The sequence below is a fragment of the Trichoderma aggressivum genome, assembly GCF_033847375.1.
Source record: "Trichoderma aggressivum f. europaeum strain CBS 100526 chromosome Unknown scaffold_007, whole genome shotgun sequence".
Classification (NCBI taxonomy): Eukaryota; Fungi; Ascomycota; class Sordariomycetes; order Hypocreales; family Hypocreaceae; genus Trichoderma; species Trichoderma aggressivum.
Genome location: NW_026946373.1, coordinates 926,961 through 941,476, shown reverse-complemented (window position 1 = coordinate 941,476; position 14,516 = coordinate 926,961). Strand labels below are relative to the sequence as shown.

Genomic DNA, 14,516 nt, shown 5'->3' with positions numbered 1-14,516 from the left:
AGTGGACGCGGAATTAACTGTGAATATTCGAAATCCACTCATGTAGGCATTTAGCTCTAGGGACAGTCATCAACAGCACATATTGGAAACTTCTATTGTAACAATTGGATAATGGTAGAATGTTATTGAGAAATACTTAAAGGCTGCTGTGTCATTGTTTAAACTACTTGTATATGACAAATTGCATATTATTTCCGGTCAACGAAGTGCCCAATCGAAATATTAAAATACAACGAGTACGTTAATAGCGGGCATAACACACACATACACCTCTAATTATATTTACATTATCCAACTGGACAAGTCTCACCCAGGCCTCACTATGTCAATGTTCAAAAAAATCGTCCTCATTGGCGCCACGGGCTCCATCGGTAGCGTTGTCCTGGCTGCCCTGGAGAAGGAGCCCAGCTTTACCATTACCCTCATACAACGTGCCTCTTCCAAGGCCAAGTTGCCTGCGCACCTCAAGGCAATCACAGTCCCTGACTCGTACCCTACGGACGAGCTGATTCCTGCATTTCAAGGTCAGGATGTTGTTATAAACTGCATGACCTCGTTATCGGTGGCCGATCAGTTTCGCATCATTGACGCGGCCATTGCGGCGGGCATACGTCGCTATGTGCCTAGCGAGTATGGTCTCAACAACATGAGACATGACGCCCAAGCACTGAACCTGGTCTTTCACGATAAAGGTAAGATTCAAGAGTACCTCCGAGCCAAAGCTCAAGAAGGGGTTATTGAGTGGATGAGCATATCGTGCGGCATGTGGATTCGTTGGTCTATGGCAAATGACTTCCTTGGTATGCACATTGGCCAGCGACGATTTGTCTTTTGGGATGATGGCGAAGGATACTTCTCTTGCACAACCGAGGAGAACTCAGCTCAGGGCTTAGTTAACGCTTTGCTTGCCGCTGGTACTGATCGCGATGTCTGGAAGAATACCAATATCTATCTGAGCGACTTCGCTATCACTCAAAAGCAACTTCTTGAAGCCATCGAGCGTATCCAAGGTGTCAAGTACGCCACAGAGAGCATCGATAGCAAGAGTTTCATTGAGGAGAAGCAGGCTTCCGTGGCTGCCGGAGATGTCAAGGCCACCTTTGCCCTTATAGAGACCGGATTTGTCACAGGGCGTTATGGTGGCCACCTCGAGAAAGAGGGCGGGATCCAGAATGACAAGCTTCATTTGCCTAAAAGGACGCTGGATGAGGTGGTCGAGGCTGCATTGAAGGCATACGGTGCTACTTGAAGGGGGTTTAAACAGAGCAGACAGTTTATGGAGGATTACTATATAAACTTAGTACGAAAAGTAATTGTGACCGCCAGACGTCGGAAGCAGAAATTCCAGTCCTATGAGGCACCCAGCTCATTATTGAGAGACAATACAAAATCACAACAGAATGTTCTGAGATCCTTTGATATAGACGTTACAATTCTAGTGAATTCTTGATAACAGAAGGCGTTGCACATCAATTTCTTTCATGCTACCGACAGTACATCGGTGGAGTAGCATTAAGTGGTTATGCCAATACTATAATTGTATTGTGCTCAACATGTAAACTTTATTCGGGTTATTCCAGTTAAAAATATAATTTTAGAGAAGCATTTAGTTTTGAAACCCCAGTAGCAGCGTGGGGAGCTAAAATAGGCTTATAGATAACTGGTGATTTATAGGATATCTCTTGAAGAATAAATGACCTAAGACTTCATATCATTATTCAATACATACATCTTACCTTCAAGGCCCCTTTATATAGTCCTATTTCTGTGATAGTGAGTCGCCGAACTCTTTCCATCAGAAGCATAACGAAAACTACATATCTCTAATAAACTTGAACTAAATACAAGTTAAATACAAGTTAAAATGTGTTTATTATGTTGAAATACTACTCAAATTGAGCTTTTCGTTATGCTACCTATGCATCATAGAACATTACATACACGTACATAAACCCTAGGAAGAAAAGGCCACTCAACTTGAACATTTTATCAGCGTTATCGGTGCTTCCTTTGAAAAGCTGAATACAATCCACTAGGCTAGGGACAATACATATAATCAAAAACAAATAGATAATAGATACTATATATTGTAGGTTAGTGAAGCTGCTTCCTCCCTGACGTGTTCACTTTTTCTCTTCGTAAATGTATTATACATAAGTATAACTTTAGTGGGCTCTTACCTCCTGGCGGTAAACCAAATAAATCTTTGTTTGCTTTTGTGGTCTCATTTTCAGGGATTAGATGAGTTGCAGTCTTTGATACGGATGGTTTGTTGTTTATATGATAGTACAGGAGTGCTCCAACTTCGGCGCTAAAAAATTGTCGAAACGTTGCAACATCATAATGGTTTAGTTCATGGCCTCGTCCGTAGCGTTAGCTAGAAACTAATTCCTTAGCATCTCTCACAGGTACATTGTAAGAAAAGTGAAGGACATTGGCGAGATATTCACGGACGGCGGGCAGTTGTGTATTATGCCCGGGGTACGTAACCGGTTTGGATCCACTATAGAGAATAAGGTATGTGTTGATTTGCAGGCGCAATTACAAGAAGAGACAACACAGATTGAAATGCAGCGCATGGGCGACTTAATTAATAGGCGAGTGTCGCCAAGCCGGTTCAGTGATGCCGGCTCTCGGAGATTGATCCTTTTTCGAGCAGACCGAGAATCCTCCTGAGGAGAACAAAATATAATACCACCTATATTTATTTCTGTGTTAAACTCTTTTTGGGGGAAAATTAGTCACATAAAACGACATTTGAACAAATGGGTTATTGAAAGAAAGATATAAAAGGATAAATCCCGCTGTTGGTTTCTCTCTGACATAAAGTTCAGTGTCATCGTCCTATATAATTATTTAGCCTGCAAGATCAAAAAGGGGTGCATTTGCATTCGCAACTCTGTTGTTACTGATGAGCGGGGTTGAACTGAATTCGGGGCATTGGCACCGTCCTTGGACCAGTGGTTGGTGGTGCTTTCGCAGAATCGAATGCCATATGGCGATGGGCTTTTTATATGAACCTCTATGTAGCGGCACTTTTCGCGCCCGTTTCTATTTGGATTTCCCTCGTTCAAGCCACGAGGTGGTTTCAGATTTGCCATTCTGCTTTGCGAATGTGACTCCATAGGTACCATCCTAATCCTAAGTGTTGATGCCACCATGTCCCTTTTCATGGCCATCAACTTCGGTGGTGCGCCGTATGCATGGTGAAGTGGCCAAACAATTGCCCTATTCGTCACCTCGATCGTATTGTTTCTTGGCTTCGGCATTCAGCAGCATCTGTCACTGTCCAGCGGTGTGACTGCTAGGATATTCCCTTGCTATTTTCTGGGCAATTTTAATGCCGTGCTCTTATATATCTGTGCGTCGGCAATCAACACCTCCGCATTTGTCTCAATTTATGATATCCCTCTCTACTTTCAATTTACTCATGATGATGACGCTATGCCTTATTGCCGAGATAAGCACCCACGAGACACTGCGAATGATACACATATAAATTCAGTTCCTGGGTGTCGGGCCTATGCGTCCTTCAAGCTTTGTCCATGTCTGGTTATTTGTCGATTTGCACATCTCTGTGTGCTTATACCAGAGTAATCTCCACGTAATTTCTGATTGACTGGTGTTTGTAACACTATTTATACTATGATGATTCATATATAGAGTGATATCATTTACTTCCTAAACCCAGCCTACAACTTCTGCATAGCGAGAACATCAGAAGACTGAACATACTCCTCGAAATCCTGAATTTGCTCCTGAAGTTCATCAGTAGACACCTTGTCATCTTCAACAACTAAATTGATCTGCAGCTTCTTGATACCGAAACCAATAGCGACTAGCTTAGATTGACCCCATACCAAACCATCCTTCTTAATACCACGAACGGCCGTCTCGAGGGCAACCATGTTGGTCTCGTCATCTGCAAATCTAGTTAGTTCATATAGCATTAAAATCCCGTTTAAAACCATAATCTCTATGAGCAGGTAACACTCGAAGAGCTGAATACAGGTCTGGATGTGACGTACCCCAGGGCTTCACGTCCAGAGTAACAAGAGACTTGGCTGCGGGCTTGACTTTTCCCTCTTTCCTCTTGCGGTACTCGGCGAGACGTTCCTCGCGGATACGAACCGCCTCTTCATTCTCCTCCTCATCGTCACTGCCGAAGAAATCGACGTCATCATTATCCTCATCAGGGGCAAGGACCATAGAGTGGTCCATATTGATCTCTGCGACTTCTGGGCCATAGGCAGTATAGGGTTTGGTAGCATCTCCAATAAGAGTAGAGAATTCGTCTTCAAAGGTGGCAATGTGTGTGTACCATCGAGCGGCTTGAGGGTACCTGACAATATCGGGAGAACTCTTGAGAGCCTTGAAACAGATAACATCGGCTTGTGTGGGAGCAAGGCTATTCGTGGTAATTAGAATATAATGGAACAGGGGCCAGTGTGGAGTTGTAGTGCAGGTTTGATGTATGGTGATGGTCAAAGAGAGTATATATCAGCCAGCGGCTTATACATATTGTATGATAAAGGAAGCGTACAATTCTGTCCAAAAGCTTAAGGACATTCATTGCATAGCCTTTATATCGTTGATACACGTTGGATTTGTCGAGAATAATTAGAAGAAATTAAACATACCCGGTGATATAAGAACGAGTCAACAACCAGTTATCAAGCACTGAATCGCTGTCAGCAAAGCAGAATGCATTTATGGTAGACATTTCCGGCTTATGAAGCGGCTTACCAGTAACGCCAGTATCAGTAGAGAGGTTAGTAAACCCCATAATGTCGTCAACGCAGGTGTAGCGATCAAGGGGATCAAGGGGTTAACAACGGACAAGAGGGGACGATTTAAGTTCCGAGCAAAGGAAGGTGGAAGACTTGGTCCCTATTTAAGGAATAGAGATTGCGCCTACCCCCAGCCTGTCTTTTCCAACCGGCGAACCCCACCGCTACAAACCTATGAGTCACAGGTATCAACCCCAATGACTCTACCATAGTATACAATCACTGGGTGTTTAATGTTATCTTATACAAGGTCTTTAATTATCATTTGGATTGAAGCAGCTCTAATCCTGATTCCGTAATACTTTTTATCTTACTTAATCCAACGTATCCAGTTTGTCTAGCACTGCGGACGACTCGACTGCCTAAGATATAGATGTCAAAGGGGATTCACTTCCTTCGCTCTTAGATACAGAAGGCCGACGAGCAATCGCTAGGGTTGAGTTACTTGTAGCACCATTGCGCATCTCGGCCTGTTTTAAATAGCCCAAACGAATATTTGCGGAACTATAACCCGACACACTGGCAGCTGCCTTATCTTGACGGAAAAAGGCGTATATGGAGCGTGAGATGGAGACATTTGCGGCAATGATGCCTAAGAAAAGTTCAAGGTTGGACCAAATTGCTGATACTGTGTAATCCCCTGCCGTTTGTTCTGTTAGGTGGGTTGATATAGAAGGTCCCAGTGCTTTAAGGGAGATGATGTACATACAACTAAGATCAATGGTCACCAGGCCAAGAGAAGCGGCCCTAACTACACCAAACGCTGTAGCGCTGCCACACACAATTTAGCTATTATTATGAATCATGATTGACGCTCCGGGGTTGTCACAATAGGCTTACAGCAGGCCAAGGCTCATTAAGCCACACACGGCAACTTTAGTATGCATCTTGATACCAACGCCCCACACAACATACAAAGGAAGCAACGAACAGAGGATGTCGGTTGCGACTGAATATGCTATTGCGAAGTAAATAAGATGTTAGCGGCTTCTACCAGTATTACGAAGTCCCCTTCAACTTTACCTATAGTAAGATATATAGCATAAATGCGAATCCTTGTATCCCAACACTTCCCACCTTGTTGGGTCCAGTACATGGATGGAGGAGAGCATTCTGCGACGAGAATGAAAATGGAACCAAAGTTGGTGGCGAAGAGACCTATAACCACGGCGAAAAGGGTTCGGCGGACCTTGGTTTCATCCCTAAGACGTACAATCAAGAATAAAATGGAGGACTTCAAGAAACACACGCTAGCAAAGAGGAGAATTTGTGCGTACCACCCTAACATATTGTTAGTGATGTAGTCGGACTCGCTAATATACCAACGGTGGCGACCGTTGTTATAGATTGTAACTTGGACCACTTGAATGGCCATTCGAGCAAGTGCTAACACACTGACGATAATGATGCAGTAGTCATCCAAGCCCTGCGCATCGAGAGAAAAGCGAGTGTAAATCCTCAGGCCAGTCGTTAGAAGCATAAAGCCGGTTAGAATGCTTGTAACGACAATGAGTGTAATCCCGATGTCCCGGTTCGGTGGAAGGGGACCAGGTGGTGGTGTGCGAGCCATGGTGACTGATCTTATCACACTCGCAGAAGTTAAGCATATAAAAATGTAGAGCAGTATTTATGGTCATATGTGCACCTCATCAATCGACGGACAGCGCATATGAAAGAGAACGAACTTTAGTACCCCCTGAACGATCCTCGCCGGCCAAGGTGCCCTGGAGATTCTTTGTCTTAGTTGAATTGGATCAATTAAATGGTACAGGGAAGCTTGCGACATAGCCCATTCCGCTAAAGGCGATTGGCCTTATGTCTAAAAGCGACTTCAACTACTCGTATGTAGGCAATCTGTGACCAGGGGGCTTGAGGTAAGGTGTCGTTGCTGTTGGTTGCAAATTCTTCGCGTCACTTTCTTCATGGACGCAAGAGATTGGGGTCGTTGGCCCGTTGCTAATATGCAATCCACGCTTGAAACACATGGGAGACATGTACAGGCTCATATGGCGGAAGGATTCATGGTGAAGAGACTGCATGGCCTTGCGATTCCGGATCCCCCGATCCTTGTTCCGTAGTAGCGAAGGTGACACACGATTCCCTCCAGTTTTTAAGGCTGTTGGTTGACCCATGTTACCTCTGGACCCATGACAAGGGTTCTTAACCAGTGTGCATCTCCAGACCCTGGTCTCGGGGCCAAGATGTCCCTTTCGATCGCAGGGTTCACTTCGGTTAGAATGGCGAAATCAGAAGAGTCCAGCGCCGAATACGAGTAAAGGAGCGTGATTCTTTCTCCTCTACGGGGTAGGCCTAGAACTGTCAAGATCCGAAATTGCCCGGTGCTGTTGGTCGATTCTAAACGGCACATTTAGGCAATATGCAATGAGCTTTTTGTGTCTGTTGTCCGAATGTAACGCAAAGGCGGTGTAGTGTTTCGTTATAGGCTTTTGCACCTATTGCAGCGCAGATTATGAAGAATGCAGATATCCTGCGGTGGGTTTTGTGGGCTACCGGGAGATTGCATATATCTGTGAGTGCTGAAGCTGTTACTATTCTCCTCTTCTTGCTCCAATCTCCCTCAGGCTCGATTAGGCTCAACCACATTGTGAATCAAGAGAATGGCACGATCGATCTTTACAGCCTGGCTCGTAGCAGCTGTGGCCGCCCCAATTGCCACCGCTGGTTCCAATTCTGTCCAACTTCAAGTTTATGACTATGTATGTTCAGTGCTAATTCGAAAAGTCTTCATCTTCAAGTAGACTCGTCATAAACCTGAATTGTAGCCACTAACGCTTTATTACAGGTGGTAGTGGGAGGAGGCACAGCTGGCTCAGCACTGGCGACTAGGCTAAGCCAAGGCCTGCCAGATAGAACCATCCTATTGATCGAGGCCGGCCCTGAAGCGTTGGACGAAGATCGCATAAATATTCCCGGCATGAAGGGGTCGACACTCGGCACTTTGTATGATTGGAACTTTACTACTGTGCCGCAAATTGGGCTCAATGGTCGAGTTCTCGGAGCCAATAGAGGCAAAGTGCTTGGTGGAAGCTCAGCATTGAACTTGATGACATGGGATCGATCCGCCTCTGAGGAATACGACGGCTGGGAGCAACTGGGTAATCCCTCTTGGAACTGGAAGAACATGATCGCCGCAATGAAGGAAGTGGAGACATTCACAGGTATCAATTCATCCGACTATGGCGACCAAGGAGTTGGCACCAGTGGACCAATCCATACCATAATAAATAGGGTTATACCCGCACAGCAGGAGCTATGGTTGCAATCTATGGCTGGTTTGGGGATCCCGCATAACTTAAATTCCTTGGGTGGCAATCCTATCGGATATATGAACCAGCCTAGCAACATCGACTCGCGAACATGGACGAGGTCCTACGCCGCTAACTCTTATATCCCAGAATCAGGGAGCAACTTACATCTGCTACTAGAGACACGCGTAGCCAAAGTGAATTTACGGAAGGGTCGAAATTCACACACTGCGACCGGTGTTACGCTGCAAGACGGCACTATTATCGGCGCTAGAAGGGAGGTTATTCTATCCTGCGGCGCTATCCAAAGCCCTGGCCTGCTAGAACTGTCCGGCATAGGTAGCAAGGCGGTGCTATCTAGGGCTGGTATAGATCAGATTATTAATCTTGAGGGTGTAGGAGAGAATTTGCAAGACCACGTTCGGTACCAAGCATCATACCAATTGAAGGACAATTTTACCTCATTTGATATACTCAAGTACAACACCACATATGCGGCCACACAGCTGGCATTATGGCATGCAAACCAGACTTCTTTATATGATTATACTGGTAGTGGGTACAGCTATCTGGACTGGTACCAGGTGGTAGGCAATATGGCTACGAAGCTCAATTCTCTGGCCCAAGACGTGGTACTTTCTCTTGGGTCGGTTGTCGATAAGAAAAAGCTACAGTATATTGGATCACCTTTATCACCCCAAGTGGAAGTTATTTTTTCAGATGGCTACACTGGAGTCAAAGGATACCCCACTGTCGGTTCACCTCTGTACGGAAAGGGCTTCTTCACGCTTATTGGCGTCGTGATGCATCCTCTCAGCCGCGGCACCATTCATATAACTTCTGCTGATGTCGATACGAAACCGCAAATTGACCCACAATACCTTTCTAACGAGTACGATGTACAAGCCGCTATCGAGGCTATTAAGTACTGCCGCAAGATTGCAAACTCGTCGCCTCTCTCTTCAGCATGGGTATCTGAGTTTGAACCGGGGATGGCTGTGCAGACGGATGAGGACTGGCGTCAGTACGTTCTCAACACTACACTTTCTATATATCATCCTGTAGGAACATGCGCAATGCTCCCCAAGAAAGATGGTGGAGTGGTAAACCCACAGCTGATCGTTTACGGCACCAACAATCTGCGTATTGTGGACGCAAGCATCATACCTGTTCTTCCGTCTGCACATATTCAAACGGCAGTATACGGCATCGCCGAGCGTGCGGCTCGATTTATTATTCATAAATCATAGCTTTACCAGACAGTATCGTCATGAACAGGTTCGGATGGGTGTGAAACTGTACATCGAATATATATACTGCATCAATCTGTAATATAGTGTTGAGTCTATGTTTGGAATGGTAACCACTATGTAACACTACTCACCTTTGAAATATAGATATAGTAGCCAAATTAAATTGAGATGAAACGTATATATAACCACTGCTCCCAACCGTCAATATAAGATACACCAGAGTCGAGATCTCGAGGAACGTCAGTAGTTCCCCTGCATCACACAGCATACCTCAATTGATATAATGTATTTAACCCCCAAAAAGGGCATTGAATACTTCAAAAATTATCATTTTATTTACAAGCGTTGTAGAATTCATTCAATGTGAGCCAAATGTTGTTGCCGAAAGAAGGCTCCATTGCCTCGCTTTTGGAGAAGCTTAGTGACGGATCTCTGTGTTATAATCTGACTAGAATCCAAGACTATCACACGATCACAATCTGCAATAGATAGGAGGCGATAGGCGATGGTTCAAACGGTTATTTTCATCTGCAATATTCGATAGCAGCCCTGCCTGAATAAAAACATCTGTGGCAAGATCAATGAGCTCTGTGGCCGCTTCGTCTAGAGTGAGGATCCGAGAGCACGGAGCAGTTCCCACGCGATGCACGCCAAGCGTTGTTGACCCATTGATACGGGCGCAGCTGGACGGTCTAGATCTCCAGAGGGGATAGATTGGGAGAACTGTAGTCTTTGTAAAACATCCCCAAGATTATCGTCAACGGATCCAGGTTATCGCGCAATCTGCCTCCAAAAAGAATAGGATCTTGCAGTACCACAGTTACTGCCCATCGTCAACACACCAAGTTTAATGGGGCAATACTTCCACCATCAAGAGTGATGCGGCCAACGACAGCCTCAAGTGCTCGAATCAGGGCCAGCGCCAATGTTCTTTTGCCCGCCCCGGTACGCCCGACCACCGTTATTCGTTGTCCAATATGGATAACGATCTTTGAATCAATTATAGCTGGACTGATATCCGGAGTATATGGTGCAAGTATGTCCTTGGAAACGTATATGATTGTGAATAGGCCACTAGTAGAGAAATGTCGTAGAATGATGGATCGAGTGGTTCACTCGGCTCGGGCTTGATCTCTATGTATTATACAAGCCGCTCAACTAAGTTTAAGCTGTGCTAAACTAATGCCTATAACTAGACAAACCAAAGCACATTATGCTGAAAGTGGCAGCGTAGGTGAGTACAAGGCCAGCAATTCCTGCACCCACGGCTCCTCTACCCTAAGCAAGAGACTTTTTCCATTAGCCAAGAAATTAGAACGCTCAGAGAAGCGATGCGTAATGTCAGCTATTCTTCAGCCGCATAGATCAGAACGTAAGTCTGATTGTATCTACAGCTTACTATATGAGCTGATGCCCGCTAAGGCGTTCATAGGGGTGAGCAAAGCTGCTGCATTGATCATGGTCTTCCAGTTCGAGGCCGCCTAGATAGATTGCGGTCACCCCGTTCGATCAAGGTTATCGCTATCTATTATCGCTATCTAGAAGGGGAATTGAGTTGATACCCTCCGGGGGCGCCTGCAGCGGGCTTTGCCTGCGGCGTTTTATGGGAGCCCGATAGTAGTGTTTGGTATGTACAGAGAGCTGCTTCTCTCTATTTTCAAACAAAATATGTCATATTATAATTAAACATTATTTGAATACGCTGTATGTAGATTAACATCTAGGTGTGCTGTAGAGTTCGCTGTAACGTGATATGTGGGGAGGTGTGGTAGGAACATCGCGATACAGCATTTGCAAACGCAACAACACCAAAAAAAAAAGTAAACTATACATAGCGGGCGGTCATAAATGGCACAAAAACGCGGATCTGTCCAATTGCCAGTCAGTATTTCAGTTTCTGGCTAGTGATTGTGGTGGCTTGTTGGTTTTTTTTTCCACATTAATAAAGCAAATCTGGAAGCAGCTTTTCACTGAGTTTCCAACTTCGCAAAGCTGCTTCGCAGCTTTGCTCAATCAATTTATGCTTGGCAATTATTTCAGATGTATTAAGCACACATTTCTCTTCATGAAAGATGTTAAGTTTGGGTTTACTCATATGGTAAGTATAATAGTCAATTTGCATCTCAACCTTTATCTATTATGATTTATGCGCTTCAGCCAATGATAGCTTAATTTCTAAAGTTGAACTTGATCAGTTGTTCCCGATTACATTAAGAGGAGATTTGATGTTGAATGTAGTGCCAAGAGCTGAGACGGGACCATTTACTGGATTGGCCATTATAGCGCTTTATCCATTGGTCTTACAGCGAATATGATTTCTATAAAACACCCAATATATTTGCTATGAAGTTGATGAAACTTAGTATTTACAATGACCTTATTCTCTTGCTACTAATTTCTTCTGCAGTCTTCTTAGGGGCTATCAACTTGCGCATTCACAATGTCTAATTAATATTTTCCCTCCTTTCCTCCCTTCCTTCTTTCTTTCTTTCTTTGACTCTATTCCCAGTTGGCTTACGAAGGGTGGAGCCAACGGGCAGTGTTGCATTTTTAAAGAACGCTTCTGCTGATGACGCAAGGTTAATGATATACATTATATGACTTTTTACTACATACTATGTAGTGAGGAGCTATGTTCAAACCCAAGCTTGAAAGATATCCGCAATACCATAAATAAATAGCATAGTGGCTTCACTAGACAGGCGGTAGAATATATATAGGAGAACAGGGTCCTGGACTAACAAGTATGATGCATAGTTTAAGCAGAGACACAAAATTCTTTAGCTTGTGTTTTACCTCCGACGTGAATCGTAGTTCGCTTCAAGGATCTTATAGACGAGGGGGAATACCTTGGACACGGATGGAGGGGGCGCGAGATAAAATATACTTTTAAAGCAACGATGAACAGGTAACATGTGGCAGATTGGATGTAACTAAGCTGTTCTATCCCTTCGAGTGCCGTATGGCCCAAGTAAAGTACCAGTATCCACTTTTCATCGACGCAGAAAAACTACTTCAGAGAACTTTATTGATCAGCAAAAGAGCCACAAATTACTACACAGAATACCTAAGCCATGTGACTCCTTGTAGCGGGCTAAATCGCGGGACTTTTATTGTTAGCTGATTATAGCGGGCAGTCGATGTATCTTAATTTGGGACGATTTAATTGGCTACCTAGTACCTCATCATCCCAGAAAGATACGTTGGTTGGGCTATACGGCAGTTAATAAAGGGATGCAGGCTCAAATAGTAGATATATCTACCGGTACTCCCTTGTTCCTGAATATGCAATGCTACACCATAGTTGCGTCGGATTGGATCGCATAAACCCAAGCTTCAACGCTAAAAGTGTGCCACTTATACGCTCATTCACCAGGGTAATACGCTCATTTAACGTCTCGTTTGCGCAGCCAGGTAGCGTGTAGCTATTCTGGTATTCCGAATTGTGGGTCACATTTACTCGGTAGTTCATTTGTCCTTTACCCTGACAAGCCTGACATCACTATACTCATAGAAGGGAGAAATGGCATTCTAGCTCATTCAGTTCAGTAAGATGGAAGATGCTTTTCAACGGTGTAGTCTCGTAAGCTGGCGCACGTTTTATAAACACTTGATTAAGACAGGAGTTTTATGCAGGATGTGGTATCTTTTTCTACCTCTCTCACCAAGACACAGTATTTGAGTCTGAGAACCGCAACCCTGAAAGTGTACTAACAGGATTCTTTCAACGACGATTTCTTGTTAGGCAGCCGGCTCGGAACTCCCGATCGAGTAAACAAAATCCTTCAGCGGGGATGATCATCAGGCTATACTAGGATAGGAAGCTATGACAAAATTGAAGCAGGTTTAAGCATTCAATGGGGTAAATGTCCATGTTCGCAGTCTTAGGCTTTCTTGGCTGTAAGTTTCCTTGCTCGAGATATAAAAAGTACCTGTGTCCCCGACAATTCTGACGATGGCTATAGTTATATCAACGTGTCCAGCAGTAGTCCGCTATTTATATTCCAAGAATGTTTTACCCAAGGATATTTCTACCATTACTCATTTCTATCGGAGTTCTAGGTAACCCTGTCAGTCTCGATCAACGATCACCCGGCGTCGTGGCTCAGGCTGGCTCGCCCATTGTTATTGACACAAATGGAGGATATGTTCGGGCAAGCAAAGCCAACAATGGGGGCTTGATTGCAGGTTATACCGCTCATGAGAACAATCAGAGCATTCTTAGGCTTGCTGGCTCCAGCGATGGCGGTACTTCATGGCACTTCGTTGGCGAAGTCTACCGTGCTGATTCAACTGCCTATGATGTTGATAACGCTATGCCCCTGCAGCTTCCTAGTGGACGTATCGTATACGCATATCGAAACCATGATCGCTCAGGAGGCTCTTACACATATTACCGAATTACGCTTTCGTATTCCGATGATGGTGGCGCTAGCTTTCTTTACCTATCAACCGTGGAGCAGCAAGCAGCCACCCCGGGTACCCTTAATGGCCTCTGGGAACCTTTTCTCCGTCTTGCTGCAGACGGTTCGCTGCAGTGCTACTATTCTGCTGAGAACAATAGTAATGATCAGGACGGCTTTATGAAGCGTTCCACTGATGGAGGGTTGACTTGGTCGAACTGGATCCCGGTCTCTGGAGGTGATCGCACATCGCGCGATGGGATGATTGGTGTCGCGAATATCAACAACTCTGGTAATTTGATGTGAGCTTACACTGTCATCTATTCACAACGATACTGTTTTAAACTAATGCTTATTCGTGTAATCAGTGCCGTTTTTGAGAATACGGAATCGGGTGCCTTTTCTATCGACTATGTTCTGTCGCATGATGATGGCAATTCCTGGGGACAGCGAGCGCGTCTATATACGGCACGCAATGGGAAGAACGCAGGGGCTCCCCAGGTGGTCAATGTTGGTGGCACTCTTGTTACAAGCTTTATGACAAACGAGGATGTGGACGGCATTGGCCCCAATGGTATCGATGGAGCCCAGATGAAAGTTGTTACTAGCACCAACGGAGGCTCTACGTGGAGCGGAGCCACTGTCACAGGTAATGCGAGCTCGCACTGGCCCGGGCTGTATACCCTTGATCAAACGCATTTCCTTGCACTCTATTCCAAAGATGGCTTGGGAGTAGTCAGTCAAGAGTATCAACTAGTCAATTGAGTACAACCTAAATGGATCCGGCAAACTGTATGTGCTATG

The 14,516-nt window shown here is 44.8% G+C and overlaps 4 protein-coding genes across 4 annotated transcripts; 3 read left to right on the top strand and 1 right to left on the bottom strand.

The window, feature by feature from the left end:
- Positions 1-328: 328 nt before the first annotated feature.
- Positions 329-1,249, top strand: Triagg1_2853 (uncharacterized protein; the record flags this gene model as incomplete). The annotated part of the gene is made up of 1 exon (XM_062897080.1): positions 329-1,249. The coding sequence occupies one exon, from the start codon at positions 329-331 to the stop codon at positions 1,247-1,249; it is 921 nt and encodes a 306-aa protein (XP_062758470.1).
- A 2,443-nt stretch (positions 1,250-3,692) lies between these two features.
- Positions 3,693-4,786, bottom strand: Triagg1_2852 (uncharacterized protein; the record flags this gene model as incomplete). Its single annotated transcript, XM_062897079.1, has 4 exons — positions 3,693-3,922; positions 4,029-4,408; positions 4,641-4,680; positions 4,747-4,786. The coding sequence occupies 4 exons, from the start codon at positions 4,784-4,786 to the stop codon at positions 3,693-3,695; spliced, it is 690 nt and encodes a 229-aa protein (XP_062758469.1).
- A 2,622-nt stretch (positions 4,787-7,408) lies between these two features.
- Positions 7,409-9,306, top strand: Triagg1_2851 (CAZyme family AA3; the record flags this gene model as incomplete). The annotated part of the gene is made up of 2 exons (XM_062897078.1): positions 7,409-7,507; positions 7,594-9,306. 2 exons carry the CDS (start codon positions 7,409-7,411, stop codon positions 9,304-9,306), a joined length of 1,812 nt encoding a protein of 603 aa, XP_062758468.1.
- Positions 9,307-13,319: 4,013 nt separating this feature from the next.
- Triagg1_2850 (CAZyme family GH93) lies at positions 13,320-14,477 on the top strand (the record flags this gene model as incomplete). The annotated part of the gene is made up of 2 exons (XM_062897077.1): positions 13,320-14,014; positions 14,081-14,477. The coding sequence occupies 2 exons, from the start codon at positions 13,320-13,322 to the stop codon at positions 14,475-14,477; spliced, it is 1,092 nt and encodes a 363-aa protein (XP_062758467.1).
- Between the last annotated feature and the right edge of the window lie 39 nt (positions 14,478-14,516).